At 40.3% G+C, this 14,848-nt stretch overlaps 1 protein-coding gene across 2 annotated transcripts in view; it reads right to left on the bottom strand.

Annotated features, from left to right (window-relative positions):
• Positions 1 to 434: 434 nt before the first annotated feature.
• The window catches only part of PITPNB (phosphatidylinositol transfer protein beta), a 61,354-nt gene continuing 46,940 nt past the window's right edge, over positions 435 to 14,848 (bottom strand). The window contains exons 9-12 of one of the 2 annotated variants that reach the window (XM_081252177.1): positions 8,963 to 9,073; positions 7,080 to 7,202; positions 3,611 to 3,696; positions 435 to 2,412 (exon numbers count right to left, since the gene is read on the bottom strand). In XM_081252177.1, coding sequence (XP_081108303.1) covers positions 3,649 to 3,696; positions 7,080 to 7,202; positions 8,963 to 9,073 — 282 coding nt within the window. In that variant the 3' untranslated portion in view covers positions 435 to 2,412; positions 3,611 to 3,648. Of the gene's footprint in view, positions 2,413 to 3,610; positions 3,697 to 4,634; positions 5,558 to 7,079; positions 7,203 to 8,962; positions 9,074 to 14,848 lie in introns of those variants that run through there. The other variant, XM_081252176.1, reaches the window with a different exon arrangement.

Consider the following 14,848-nt stretch of genomic DNA (forward strand, 5'->3'; position numbering starts at 1 on the left):
GCCACCTCTCTGAAGGTTGAACCGTTCTAGAATGTAAGTTGGCACCACAAGAAAATAGTTGTTACATGTCCAAAACTGGAACATTGGAAGTGACCAAATCCTAAAAGAGGAGATGTAAAACATGGCCCCAAACCAAAAAGCCACGATCTTGAAATGAGCAGAATCTAACAGCAAAATGCTTACTGAGTACTTTAAAAAATACTATGGATTTTCCTTATTTTCCCCCTTTAAGAATAATTTTTATCAAACCCCTGAGACTAATATATAATCTTTCTTTACTGCTCAGATTTTAAAGACAAATTAAAAAAAAAATTTTTTTTTCCCAGAGTGGTAGTGCTGCAAATTGGAGAATTCTTGAAAAAACAGCAGAGAAGTGGTCCACAGTGTTCTAAACCAGGCGTGGCATCAGAGAAACAACCACTCAGGCACACAAGTGGCATTTTGTGATCAAATTTATTTTTTGTTTAAATTTCATTTACTTTGTTTTACTGTAATTTACACAAGAGACTGCCAAGTAAACTAGATATTTTACATTCACCACACATTCCCTCAAATCTCCACAGTTGTTAGAAAAACATTAAAATCCATGCGCTGGGCTCTCATTTCCATGTGCGCCTAAGCTCCCAATGATGCTACAGACGCCAGCGAGAGTTAAGTTCATTAAAAGGAGAAAGCTAGACTCTTTATTTCACAAAATTAGCAATAATCTTCCTGGCATCACTTTGCAGACAATGATTATGCTTTGACAAAACCTATCTTACAACAGTGCCCAGAGAGTAAACATCAATCTTGATCCTGAGTACACAGAGGACATGTGCGACGTGGGGTCTGCAGCCGAGGATAAAGGGTATCACAGCGCAGGAGTGATCCTAAACATCCTTGTCTAAGTCACCGTGATCACTTCAGTGGGGACACAGGTCGTGGGAAAACAAGGAGCAGGGAGGGCAGGACTGTCAGCAAATCAGATTACTAATGTGATACGACCATGTAGGGGCCTGTGTGCTGTAGGAGGGACGGGAGGTTAAAGAAGATGGTTTGTGACTTGAAGGCTTCAACAATATCACTCTATTCAAGCTCCCAGGACTGACAGGAGAAAAACTGGATTTGGACAGAGAAAGATGATAAAAATCTTACCTAGCTATTGTTCCTTTCTTTAAAAAAAAAGGAAAAAAGAAAGAAAAAGGGGGCAGCAGCTTCTAACCGGCATTTTCATGATGCTTTTTCAGGATATGTTCTAATGACGTCCTACTTGAGAGCACATCCCAACGGGTGGAACTGCGCTGGCCCCTGGCAGGGCCTCCTAACCATGTGCAGACAAGCCTCATGCTGCCTCTGAACCTCTTCTTATCTCAAAGGCAGCATCTCCTCCTTAAAGTATATTTCAACATGAAAAGAGCAGAATGTCATCACTATCCATATTCTACCGTGTAAGCTGTGAGGAATCTAGATCCTTTGCATAGTTTCCAAGCTGTAATTTCAGAAAGCAGGCATTTCGGAAACAAGACTCCATGGAAGTGCTGTACGTCCAATTTTTCTAAACAGCCTACAATCCTATTAATTTCTTCATCAATTTCTTTCTTTGCCTAACAGAAGCCTGAAAATTGTATAGTGTTTGTTATAAATCACAGACTGTCATTTCCATTTTTGCTAGACTTGATGTAGAAAAATACTTGAAATTCAACATACAAAAATCCAATAAAAAATGGAATTTTTTTTAAAAGGATCCTTTCCTTGGGGCAAACAAGTAAAAACTGGTCTGTAACTCTACTACTTACTAATAGATATTATCCAGTTTGGCTGTATGATGATGAAAATCCAGAAATAAATGATTATAAATACATTCAGAGTTACATTCCAAATTCCTTGGAATACCAAAAGATTTCTAATAAATTTTTCTGTGGGAGTCTGTTGATTATGGCACTAAAATTAAAATTTATAAGAGACTGATTTAAAAGAACAGAAAAGTAATAAAAGGCTATATATATGTATTGGTCCACAACTTGCCATTTATGAAACATACCAGCTGGTATTACACTGCAGTCAGTTTGTCCATTAATGGTATTACTCTGATAATTACTAAAATCTGTTCCAGGTATATATATTGAAAATATTTTCTTTTGCATTCTTGCTGGAGATAGGTACAGTACTTTGGAGAAATTGTACTAATCCCTTCAGTATGTTTGTATGTACATATATACACTAGTGTGTGTATTTTGATCTGCAGCTCTACATGCGTTTTATATACAGCTACAGATAGACACACATATATACACACGTGGTTGGGACCTGTGCCTGTGGGCACATAACCACAAGCACACGTCTGGGAAACGTCAACACTGCAAGACATGGTCAGATTCTTCTTCACTCATCACTGGCTGCACTTGTTCCCCTTACTTGACCTTGATTACGTAACTGTAAGGAAAGCGAGACAGTGCAATGTGTTAAAATACAGAGAGACGCAAAAAATGTTAGACCGCAGCTTGTCACAAACATTCTCTAGGAAAAAAATCCTCAGTGTAACAAAACTTCTGGCAGACAATGCACCCCAACTACTGCATTTTTTTAACATTTAATCTCTTGATTCTGGTCTTACTAAGGGCATAATGTTTTGTTTCATCAGAGGGAAAATAAATTAGAAGCAGAAATAAATCACAGAAACTCAGAGGACCTTAATGAAAGTAATAATAAATTTTTAAAAAATTGTAAATGAACACTAAATTTTAAGAAAAGGGCTTTGGAGGAATCCTGGCAGAGTTCATCCATTCTTATTTGGTATTTTTCTTCAGGACTGAACATTTCGTTTCTCCGGTGTTCAGTAATTAAAGAGCAGGCAGCACATGTCAGGGGGCAGCCAAGAAACAGTGGGGTAAGAAGTGTGTTCTGTCTTGTCATTTTTCTCAATAAACATCATAGCTCAATATTAACAAACGACGACAGTGTACTGCCGATTTTTGTTTTTCATCCTGGTTTCAATATGTGGGGTAGATTTTGAGGTTCTTTTTTTCCCCTCTAGGAAAATCTCTTATCTAGGCATATAAATCTGTGTGAAAGAAATAAGACCATAGAAATATTTTACACTGTAAACAAAAAGCAGTGTATTTACACATATTAAAGCTAAATGTAAAGATAACTGAAAAGTCAACATGAAGGAAGACTTCCTGATATTCAAAAAAATGTCTACTAAAATGAATTATTGAGATTGGCCCTTATGGCATGGGATGAAGGATCTTTGACTTTAAATGCTTTTACGTATTTCCTTACTAACCACAAATGGTCCTAGTGAGAAATAGGTCAATTAACTGGCTATCGATGAAAACTCAGCTGGTTTCTAGGACAGTGCTGCATGATGAGTAAGTGTACTTGGCAGCTGGATTCTAACCCGTAACACTAAGAACCAACTTAGGATTACTAAATTCAATCTCTTCCACAGATAAAATTCTTACAGAATAATAACTCAGGTGTTCACTGTCAATGTCTGAAATATATACCTCTTACATTCTAAAAATTAAACCGTACTTAATATGTTGTCTCCACTCAGCAAGTTAACTACCCATTACCAAAAAGGTATTATTGGTTTTTAAACATTCTTTTTACCCAGGTCTTCACTTACACAGTTTGATATTGTCTCTGACCCTACAGGGGACTCATCTAGACATCAGCAGCCGACGTGCCTCGGACGGAACCCTTCTTACGCATCTAAACGTAAAATAAAATCATGAGCTGCTGAAATCACAGACTCTAAATTGGGTTAGTAAGCAAGGGGAGAAAAAAGATCTAGAAGAGATTGTGAAGTGACCGCTGCCTATTTACAAGCATATCCACGTTAAAAATGAAGTTCCGAGGCCCTTCTAGTTACCTTGATCTAAAGTAAATCTTGCAAAAGCCTTTTCTTACCACAGCACAAAAAATGTATCTATTCTCGAATCTAGGAAACAAAAGCCTGCAGACTGATGATGTGAAATTATCAAAGATAGCCAGGGTAAATGAACTGTTCACTAATACAGTGTGAGAAAATGCCCCGATGGTCTGGTTCACCTTTTCATAGTCCCTGGACCAGACAGGAAGCCATGAGGTGTAGCCACCTCTGGCTTCTGAGACCAGTGTCCCTCAAAGGAGTTCTTTACAGGAAGTTCATTAAAAAGAGGGAGGACAAAAGGAAGAACAAGCAAGCACAGAAACAACATATGATAAACAATGGACACAAGGACAGGCATCAGAAAGGACAGGCATTCACAACAACGGCCTAGAGACAACTCAATGAGAAAATTAGAAAAGAATGGACAGAAAAGAAACACATGTAATAAACACATTTCTGAAGCTCAACCCTTCCCCCCTCTCCCGACCCCTCCTGAAGGTCCAGTTGAGCACAGGCATAACGTTGCCCTAAGTACTCCTTCAGTTGCTGGGCCTAACCCCAGTATGCCTCTGCAGGATTACAGGCAGGGGCATTCCTCTCAGGCCTAACCTCTCCAGATGCTACGCCTGCTCTCCAGGGCCAAAACCCATTTGAAAGAAATCCAATTCTTCAGATATTTGCAAGTTAAGAAGAGAATATAACACATCAAATTCTATCATCAGGTGTCAGGGAATCAGGACCTCAAGAAAAGGGGAAATTCCTCCATGGTGAAGAGGACTTGAAAATGTTAAGCCTCTTCAGGAGGCAGGTGTTTTCTGGGTAGGCATTTTGGCCTGTGGGCATGATGCTGCCCAGATTGAGATGCTCACAAACCAACTGTTAGGACTCAGAGCAGCAGCAATGGGATGTGGAATAAAGCACTCCCCAGTGACCTAGAACAAAATAAATGGGGTTTAACATTAAGATGATCAGCATTTAACCCTGCAATTTGACTTGGAGTATTTTTGAAATATTTAACAAAGAAACTGCCATGGATTCCCAACCCTGAACCAATGACAGATTTCTACCAACTTTATGAGGGAATTTGTCAGTTTAAGCCATGTGGATACAATAATGATGCTTTCTAATAAACTGGGCTTCTGTATAACACTTCTTACACCTTCTTTTCAAGTGCGATTCCAACTCACAAGTAACAGATGTGCATGGAGAAGCAGCTGAGCCTGCAGGCCCTCTGCCACAGGTGGCAGCCAGAGTCACCACCTCCTGTCAGGGCTCTCCCGTTGGCGCTGTGTTCAGGCACCTTGAGACTAAAAAGTTGTGAGGGAAGTAAGCACTCCCCTGGGGGAAGACAAGGCCTCGGCCAAGTTCGGTCCGAGGGATCCAGAGCCCAAACCAGGGAGGGCTCCATTCGTTACCCCTTCAGCCATCACCACTCTTCCTCGTGCTATGGACGGGCCTTCAGCATAGAAATCAAAACCAAATGAAAGCCTCCTTCCTGAGAGTTCGAATCAATAAATATAAGTCCATTTTCTGTTTCTTCTTGGTGTTGGCAAATCGTTTTTTGGAGATGCCAAGGCTATACCATAAGCTTAGTGAGAATGAGTGTGTAATCCTGCTGCTTTCTTTTTGATGTTCAGCTGACGCCGGCTGCTCGGAGGGGTTGGAGGCAGAGGTGGCAGCTATTACGGGAGCCTGGAGCACCTGGAAGGAGCAAAACCAGGCAAGGCAGGAGGAAAGGGACTAAGACTGGGTGGTGGTGAGGGGTGCTTCTCAGAGAAGGGAACCTGACTCTTGAGAAAGGGAAGACAAAAGTGGGAGAGAGGCATTGGAAGGAAGGTAGCAAGTACCCATGACTTACTCTTGTCCGTTTAAATATTTTGCCTGGGTCCAGCCTAAAAATAAGGGTGTAAGGGATGGTCTTCCATGCTTGCCATCCTATCACCTTACTCCCAAGATCTAGAACTCAGAGCCATACTATTAGTATGAGAAATTGAGGTCAGAGAAGCCTCTATTGTCTGGCCTGCAAACCAAACCCCAATTTATAATGTTGTCACTACAGGAAAACATGTTCCAAATCTCAAAAACTGAACTTAAAAACTTTTGGAACAAAATCCATTCATAAGCTGGAGGCTGCTTAAAGTTTACTTTATGTATAAGATAAGGTTAAAACATTTTATTGCCTTATAAAGAAAATATGTCCTAGTCCTCTCAGAAGGTTTGTATAAAGCTAATTAGAAGCAGATCTGCTGTAATCACCAAAAGTAAGCAATTTTAAACACAGATTCTTTACAATGCTATGTGCCAGACAAATAGATTTCCTTCTGTGCCAAAGAACCTGATTTGTTGCCATTCTCCTGTGATTAAATGGAGTTCCTGCCTCACACACAGGCGTTCGTCAAACACTCCCGCCCGCCCACGGGGCTTCCCAAACTGGGACTGCTGGCAGGACTCTGGATGCCTGCATGGAAACCACAGCCTACCCTGGACATTCCTCGGGTTTACTTCCCCCGTGGGGCCTTACTTCCAACAGAAAAGAAGCGCAGCTCAGAGCAAAAGCAAAACCAGACGCATGCAAGAGTAAGTCGGGGAAGAAACCACTCTGGGAGAAAGGGGGTGCTCTTGAGCTGCAGGGCCGGCTCTCTGGTGCGGGAGGAACTGGGGTGGGCTTAACTTTGAGAAACAGCACGCAGACCTCCAGCCCAAGGATCACCTGAACTTCTGCCTAAAGCTTGTAAGAAATAAGGAGACACTGCTAGTTGTAGGATGGGAGGAGGCACTTCTGCAATCAATGACAATACTACTAGCCTTATCTTATCTACAGAATAGGGAACTAGGACTTACTGTACTAGCATTAATAACTTACTGCGATAACAAAATGACAAAGGCAACTTGGCCTGATAAAGTGAATGCCTAAAAGGACTGCGAACCAGGCACTAGCATGGACAACCAATGCGTGAAAAAGAATACAAGACCGCTGAACATTTTACACGTAACAAATTCTGGATCAACAAAGTTCTAGTTTACTTTCACGAAAGATGCCTAACAAAAGAGAAATCGGAATAAAAGGATATTAGTGTCTAAGAAACTGGATTTTTATTTTGAGGATACAGAGATTAAGAAATGGCTTTCAATAACAATTTTCCTAATTTTAAGTCTATACTTATTAAGCACACAGTTTTAGAAAGGGGAAATTAGAGAATTTCCCCAGAATGGGAAGTCTTACTGTTTCTAGTTCTTTCTGAGTTTCATCTTCCATTCTCCTAATGTCTTCCATTGTCAGATCAATCCACTTGTCAATCCAACAAAAAAGCTGGCGATGAAAGTTTGTAAATATCCTTTTTTCTTGCTTTTAAAACAAAGAAGAAAATGATTATAAGACGGCAAAACTCTAACATTTATAACATATTAACTTTATATGCCCCAATTAACCCATGAAATCTACATATTCTTGGTTTGAAAAGACCACTATTTCAATTAGTGAAAATCTTAATTCCGTCCTATTAACATTTTGTAAAACAAAATAAAAAGAAAAATCTCCCTTTGAAATGTGAAACAGTCCTTGCAAAAGCAGAATGATTTACCAGAAACTGAAAACAAATGTGGTGGGCATTCTGATCCAACACAAACTCCTGCTGGACCCGACTTATTTTTACCTTTTTCTAATGTCAGTGACTAAAGGTCAACTCAATTTCTTCTGCTATAAAACCATACACTGTCATTCTTAACTTCTCTGCAATTCAAAGAAATATTGTGAGGTAGAATACAACATGTACTTAAAGAAGATAGTCCTGGGTTCTTTAGAATAAAGTGTTTTATTAAATTAAGAACTCTTATATACTCTCCATTAATTTTTCTGCTCTATTGTTACTAGGTACACACACACACACACACATATATATATTTAGTGGCTTTAACGTATATAATTAGTGGCTTTAATTGCTGAATTATTTAAGTTTTACTACACTTTCCCAAGAAGCGAGAAAAGTGCAATGAACAGTGAATAATACTTTAGTATGTTTGGACAATCGACTTAAAATTTTTTTTCCATGAACAGGATGGACTTCATCAATTACATGTGTACCTTCTATTTATCAGAACTGGATTATTAATCTATTATTGTGATCCAAGAGGAAGAAAAGAAGCCAATATTTACAGAGTGCCTACTGTGGCCAACAGCAAGCAGGCCCAAGAATAATGAAAGTTTCCAGCGCTTTAAGATCCATTCTTTTTTTAAACATCTTTATTGGAGTATAATTGCTTTACAATGTTGTGTTAGTTTCTGCTGTATAACAAAGTGAATCAGCTATATGTATAAGATACTTTTTAAAAAAAAATGTTAGAGCAGTTACAGTTTAAAAGTAGAAAAGTTACGGTGAAACTCAGATGCAACTAGTTGTGGGAAGTTCAGAGATATAACAGGGGCCTCTATATAATGATAACGGAACGAACTATTCACCCTATAGGAAAATTAAATACCAAAGAAACTTTCCATGTTCCTCACACGTTTACAACCATGTGTCTCTATGCAACTGCAATTCTCCCCTCTTTCTACATCAAAATACTTGTGTTACTTTCAGTTGAATAAAGAAGACATAAAAAAGAGGTAATTAGAATTTGTATCCTCAGATTATGTCACCCTAGGTTCAGCGTAACTATTCTCAGTGAGGATCTCTGAAGAAGGCACAGGGCACAGAAAGTGTGTGTCAGGAGAGACCTGTGTGCAGGGGCTATCAGCTGAACTGGGACAGAAGAGCCTCAACATCAAGGCGTGGCCTCTCCCTCCAGCCAGTGCCAGGACCCCAGGTCTCCTTGGAGACATGCTGGACGTGGAAAGGGCGCTCTACAGAACAGCTGGGCAAACCATCAGGAAAGCACTCTGCACCAAAAACCGCTATGCTTTTCTCCAAAGAAAGCCCCTTAAAACCTCTGCTGGCATCTGTTTTTGCTGTTTGTAGGCAGAAAAAGGAGCGCAGAGAGGAATTACACAGAGGGGCAATAATTTCACCTAAACGAGAAGGAAAAAGTGGCAAAAGAGAAAATATACCATTAATAGCTACTTCAACTCTTAACCTAAATTTAAGTCACCACCCTCTGAACAGACTTTACCTTCTGAATGAAGTTTTCTACTTTGCTTTGCAGTCCCCACCACTTGAATTTGATGGTCACCAGCTTATAGGCACACATCTGAGGACAGTCAGGGTTGCTTGCCAGCTCCTTCTGCATGAGGAAAATTGAAAATGGGCAATCGTGACTTAAAATTGACTGTTGCATAACAACATCACAGACGTACATGAAGAAAATTACAATCTCATATGTGTTTAATTCAGGTATTTGGAAATTTGAAATCATTTTAGCAAAAGCAGCAGTATTCCCCTGCTGCAAACCCTCCTTCCACAGACCAAGTTACTTCCTGGCTCTACAATTTAATAGGCGCAGTGCTCGGCCTCAAATTACACTATTCATATTTCACATTAAACACCAAATTCAATTCAGTTCATACCAATAGTGAGCCTTTAATACCTAAAGGTTCTCATAACACCATTATCGCACTCCCACCGTGGATGTGGTGAGGTCTCATCCATTTTATTGAGCCTCAATAAAAAAACCATGAGGAAGATTAGTCATCATCTTGCCTTCAAACACTGGCAAGTGGAGGGACAGTGTTTTTTGTGTGTTTTTTTAATTAATTAATTTTTAAATTTTTGGCTGTGTTGGGTCTTCATTGCTGCGCAGGCTTTCTCTAGTTGCAGTGAGCAGGGGCTGCTCTTCGTTGCGGTGCACAGGCTTCTCATTGCAGTGGCTTCTCTTGTTGCAGAGCACGGGCTCTAGGTGCGTGGGCTTCAGTAGTTGTGGCTCGCGGGCTCTAGAGCGCAGGCTCAGTAGTTGTGGTGCACAGGCGTAGTTGCTCCGCAGCATGTGGGATCTTCCCAGACCAGGGCTCGAACCCGTGTCCCCTGCATTGGCAGGCAGGTTCTTAACCACTGCACCACCAGAGAAGTCTGGGGCACTGTTTATTAACTGAGGTATTTTTCAACCGAAAGGGGGGACATTTAAAGGGATGTAGCAGCAAAAGTGATCTATAACTATCAAGTATTTGAAGGCAAATTCCATACATCTGGATTTTAACTTCCATAAATGATTACACCTCATAGTTTAAATGTAATAGGGAATCAAATCAAGAGTTAGGGTAAAAAAGGAAAAATATTAAAAAAAAAAAGAGCAAGGGAGAGAGATGGGGGACTATATGGACAGAAAAAACAAAAAAAATGTTCGCAATTTACTTTCATAAGAAAACATGAAAAAGCAATTAGAATTTGGATCCCCCAAACATGTCACCCTAGGCCCAGAGTATAGAAACTTACTCTGGATTTTTAGGTTCTGCATGCATGCATGAATAAATAAATAAATAAATAAATAGGTAGGTAGAGAGAAGGAGAGAGAGGAGGCAGAAAAGGCAGAAGAGGAGGGAAAAAACAAATACGGCAAAGTGCTAACAACTGTCCAGTCTAGGTGGAGGTGTTTACTGTTCTACGGGTTTTATGGCTGCCTCTGAAATTTTTCATTATAAAAACTGGGTTGGGGGGGATTGCAAGCTATAGTATTGCTGATGATTTCTGTGAAACTTAGTGCAGGCTACTGTCCTAGTAAGCACAATATACTAGCATGTTTACTTGGGGGAGAGGGGTGAGTGGTGTGGGAGGGGTGAACCAGGAGCTCACGGCACACATCAGTGTCTTCACCACGGACCCACTTAGCACCACTGTTCTCCCAAGGTGGTATATGCGGGAGACCGATCCACTCCCGAGCTGACCGAGGAGAGAGCCTGGGACGGGCCCAGAGCAAAGGCAGCCATCGTCCTGCCTCTGGAGCTCCCAGTCTAGCATGGAAGGCAGGTATGGTTCAAAGAATCCCAGGTGGCAGAGGCAAACTGCAGGTGTGGTCTAGGGAAAGGGCCATCCAGTAAACTCTCAGCCCCAGTTCTGGTGTAATTCCAAGAAGAAAGCTATGTCTCAGGACTGTTGTAAAGACTAAATAAGGCAGAGTATGCTCCGTGCTTAGTTGGTAGGGCTCGGAGCTTAAAACAGATTAGTTCTCCCTCCCTTATTCTTTCATAGAGTTGTACCTACCACCGTGAATTTGCAAAACAATTTTAAAATAAAGTTTCTCAAAAGAGTAGAAAGTTATGGGGACCCTTTTTATAAAAACTAAGTTACAGAGTGAAAAGATGAAGCAGCCTTTTACAAGCACTCTTCCCGTTTCCACCACTGTTCTTAGCTTCACACAGCACTCAAATTGCAGTGCTGGCGTCAGTCACACCGTGTGCCACTGTCGCTTCTTGTCAGCTTGCACTCATGCACACACCCCACTTTCAGTAAGTTCGTTGTGTGTGCACAAATGTTACTTCCGTTCAGCCACACGTCCATAAAATCTTAAAATGATGAACTTCTAGGTCGTATTCTAAAACCGCAAGATTATTCTTCATTGACACAATCGCAGCAACCAGACCACATTTTCCCCCCAAACCCTCAATAATGTTCCAGTGTCAAGTGAATTCTATGATACAATATATGAAAAAATTCTATTTTGGTATTATTGATAGGACTCAAAGTTCTGTAGAGTCCTGCATGACTGATCAACTTTTCTCAGAAAATGTCTTCTGTAATAACATTTCACCTTCTGAATAATGACCTGGTACATGGATTAAATCAATGAGGCAACACCACAAGCATTTAAATACAAACATTACATACAGCAAACTGTCCTTCTGTAGGTGAGTTCTATGGCAACAGAAGGACTTGGCTAGCTCAGCTCTAGTTTTCCAATTTCCTTCCCATTAAACAAGAGTACCAATGTGAAAATTCAGCATGGATGTGTACGTGTGCACATGTGCGCACACACACATACCCATACTTTATGAACAAGTTTAATTCAGCAAGTATTAAGCGGGCACCATTTACAATCCAATTTGTGCTAGGTGGTATTAGAGGACACACATGTGGTTGGTAGAGAGGAGAGTGACTATGTATAAAAATAATGATGAAACCACTATCCTTGTACCAACAATCCCTATCAGAAGAGACACACCTCTGTTGTGGACACTGTGGCCCCAGACTAAAATCACATATTTGTGACTCCCCCTCTCGTCCCTGACCTGCAGACCCAGCACTTAAGCTGGGCTCTGGTGTCTCTAAGAGCAGTCCACAGCCTTCCCCAGGATGTAGCGAGCTTCTCAGTACCCAGCCTTGTTGAAATAATGACAAGGTTGGTCTTTTACAGATCATTTTTTCCATAAGCAGAGAGCCAGAGTGGAGGTACTCTCTCATCCAATGAGTGTCACTGACATGAAACTTTCACATGAAATACAATTTGGGTGTATGTAGAATAAGGCACTTAAAACTGTGAGGTACACCTGCCAAACGGTAGTGCTAGACTCAGAGTAAGGGGACTTGGGTTGCAGTTCCCATTATGCAAAGTAACTTCCCATGTAACGTGGGCAGGATCCTTTACCTCCCCAGGCCTTAACTTCTCTGTCAGTAAAAGCAAAGGATGGGCTCCACTAGAGCTTTTCATCTTCCACTGACGTGCCACTAAAAGCAGGGGTGAAGGAGTTGAGTGTGAGGGTCGGGGTTGGCCCAGGGCTGCAGGGGGTAAACTCATGTCCCTGACATTCGATGGCTTGTCTTACAACTTCCTATAATTTTGCATTTTATTCTATAATATGCTTAGGCTTAACAAAATAACCTCCTGCCCACCTACTCAGGCTGAAATTTCCTCTTGACTGAGAACCTCTGATGCACCACTGATTAGTCCTAAGATACCTTCCAGATGGAACATTCCAAGGTCCTATTAATTACGGGCTACTGAGAGCTTCCTTCTCAAACTCCAAATCATTGGACACCTTGTGCTAAATGAAAACCCTGGGTGTTTCTAAAACACCAACTCTTCAGAATTTCCCCACCGTTTTATAAAAACAGCAGGATGAAGCATGGTTCTAATTAAAGAGTAAGCTAAATTTAATACACACATGCCTATACCAAACTGGGGCTCCAAGAACAAAGCACACACACGTGACTTCAATAATTACCCAAGTTTGTTTCTCACATTCTTTCTAGTGACTTTGGCAGGCTGCTCAAGCCAATTAAAGTACTACTGGTAATTTACAAAGTAACACTGGTCTATAGCATTTAGTTTAAAAACTATAAGTGATGGGACAACAAGAACCAGTTCGCCGAGCTATCTTCCATGGATCTAAAATGTACATTCAGTCTCAATTTGATTTTTCTTTTCCATCCAATTTACAATTATTAAAAAAAAAAGTGCAGGGAAGAATATGTAAACCAATTAAAAAAAATAAACAAGTGAACAAACAGCCTGCTGCCTTTATTTCTTGGCCTAATTCTCCACAGTATCAATACTCTAGTGTGAGGTACAGAAGGTGACTTACAGAAACATAATCTCAAAGATCCCCAGGAGAAAGATGAGAACATAGAAGCTATATATTTTCATCAGCTATCATTATTAATATGTGTGTGATATTTAAGGTCTCATCCAACTCTAAAAATGACTTATGCAATTCACCTCTTAATCTGTGCTATGGTCTTAAACTAGTGACTAAATTAAGAAAATAGCTTTAAAAGTCTCTTTTGGGACTTCCCTGGTGGTGCAGTGGTTGAGATTCAGCCTGCCAAAGCAGGAGATGCCAGTTCGATCCCTGGTCCAGGAGGATCCCACATGCCGCAGAGCAACTGAGCCCATGCGCCACAACTACTAGGCCTGCGCTCTAGGGCCCACGAGCCACAACTACTGAGCCCATGTGCCACAACTACTGAAGCCCGCGCGCCTACAGCCCATGCTCCGCAACAAGAAAAGCCATCGCACTGAGAAGCCCACGCACTACAACAAAGAGTAGCCCCCACTCGCCACAACTTGGGAAAGCCCGCGCACAGCAACGAAGACCCGACACAGCCATAAATAAATAAACAAATAAATAAAAGTCTCTTTAATGATGACACAGAAAATAGTAAACTTGACTACATGTGGTAAATAAAAGGTAAAATTATCCTTTTGGCATAATCTTTCTGGGGTGGGGTCTGACACTACGTAATTAAAAAGTTTTAAAGCTGCTCGTATCCTATATATACCATATACCCTTTAACCTGATAATTCCACTTTCAGAAATGTATCCCAATTCATCAGGTAAGAAAATAACACTGTAGATTACAGCAAAACCTTGGACTTACTAAACTCAACACCCACTGAAAGAGAGTTGGTGAAATACCTCATAGTTCTTCCAGTCAGTCGGCTACTATGCATACAGCCATTAAAACCCATCTTTTCAAAGAATGTGAAGAAAAAAAAAATCATAATATGAATATAAATAGGTATCTATGTATAATATAAATATCTACAGCAAAATAAACTGTGAATTAAGAAATATAACAAATAGCGGTAATGCTGAGACTACAACTGACTTTTATTTTCAAAACTTCATAAATATGTATTATTTTATAATCAGAAAAAAAAATTAACACGCTTGAAAAACAGACTCTAAGAAAGTTTTTGCCTTCAGCTGAGTATTTTAGGACAAAGATTTACTTCGCCCTAAATTATCTGGGTACTATTTTAAATCATTCATCTTTGACTATAAACAATCTAAATATTTTCCTGCTTCTTTTCTTTTTGATGTTTCATAAATCAAAGCTAAACAAAATCAAGCTAAAAGCTGAATTAAGATCTTTAATACGTAACTTTAGTTCAGCCCACATTTAATTTTTCCTCATCTTAAACTTCTAAAGCAAAAACAAGGTATACATGTAAAGTATTATCAGCTTCAGAGAGAGTTATCAGAAGTAGTCCTGTGAAAAAATGTGTAACCTTTAAAAAAATGTGAAAAATCTCAATGGGACAAGTATTTGCGACCCCACATTCAGAGCAGTGTTTCAGAATCCAGAGGGCCCAAAGGACTTTCAGCTTGTCTGCCCAGCCTTCAGG

The sequence above is a fragment of the Mesoplodon bidens genome (assembly GCF_964165515.1).
Source record: "Mesoplodon bidens genome assembly, chromosome: 13".
Taxonomy (NCBI): domain Eukaryota; kingdom Metazoa; phylum Chordata; class Mammalia; order Artiodactyla; family Ziphiidae; genus Mesoplodon; species Mesoplodon bidens.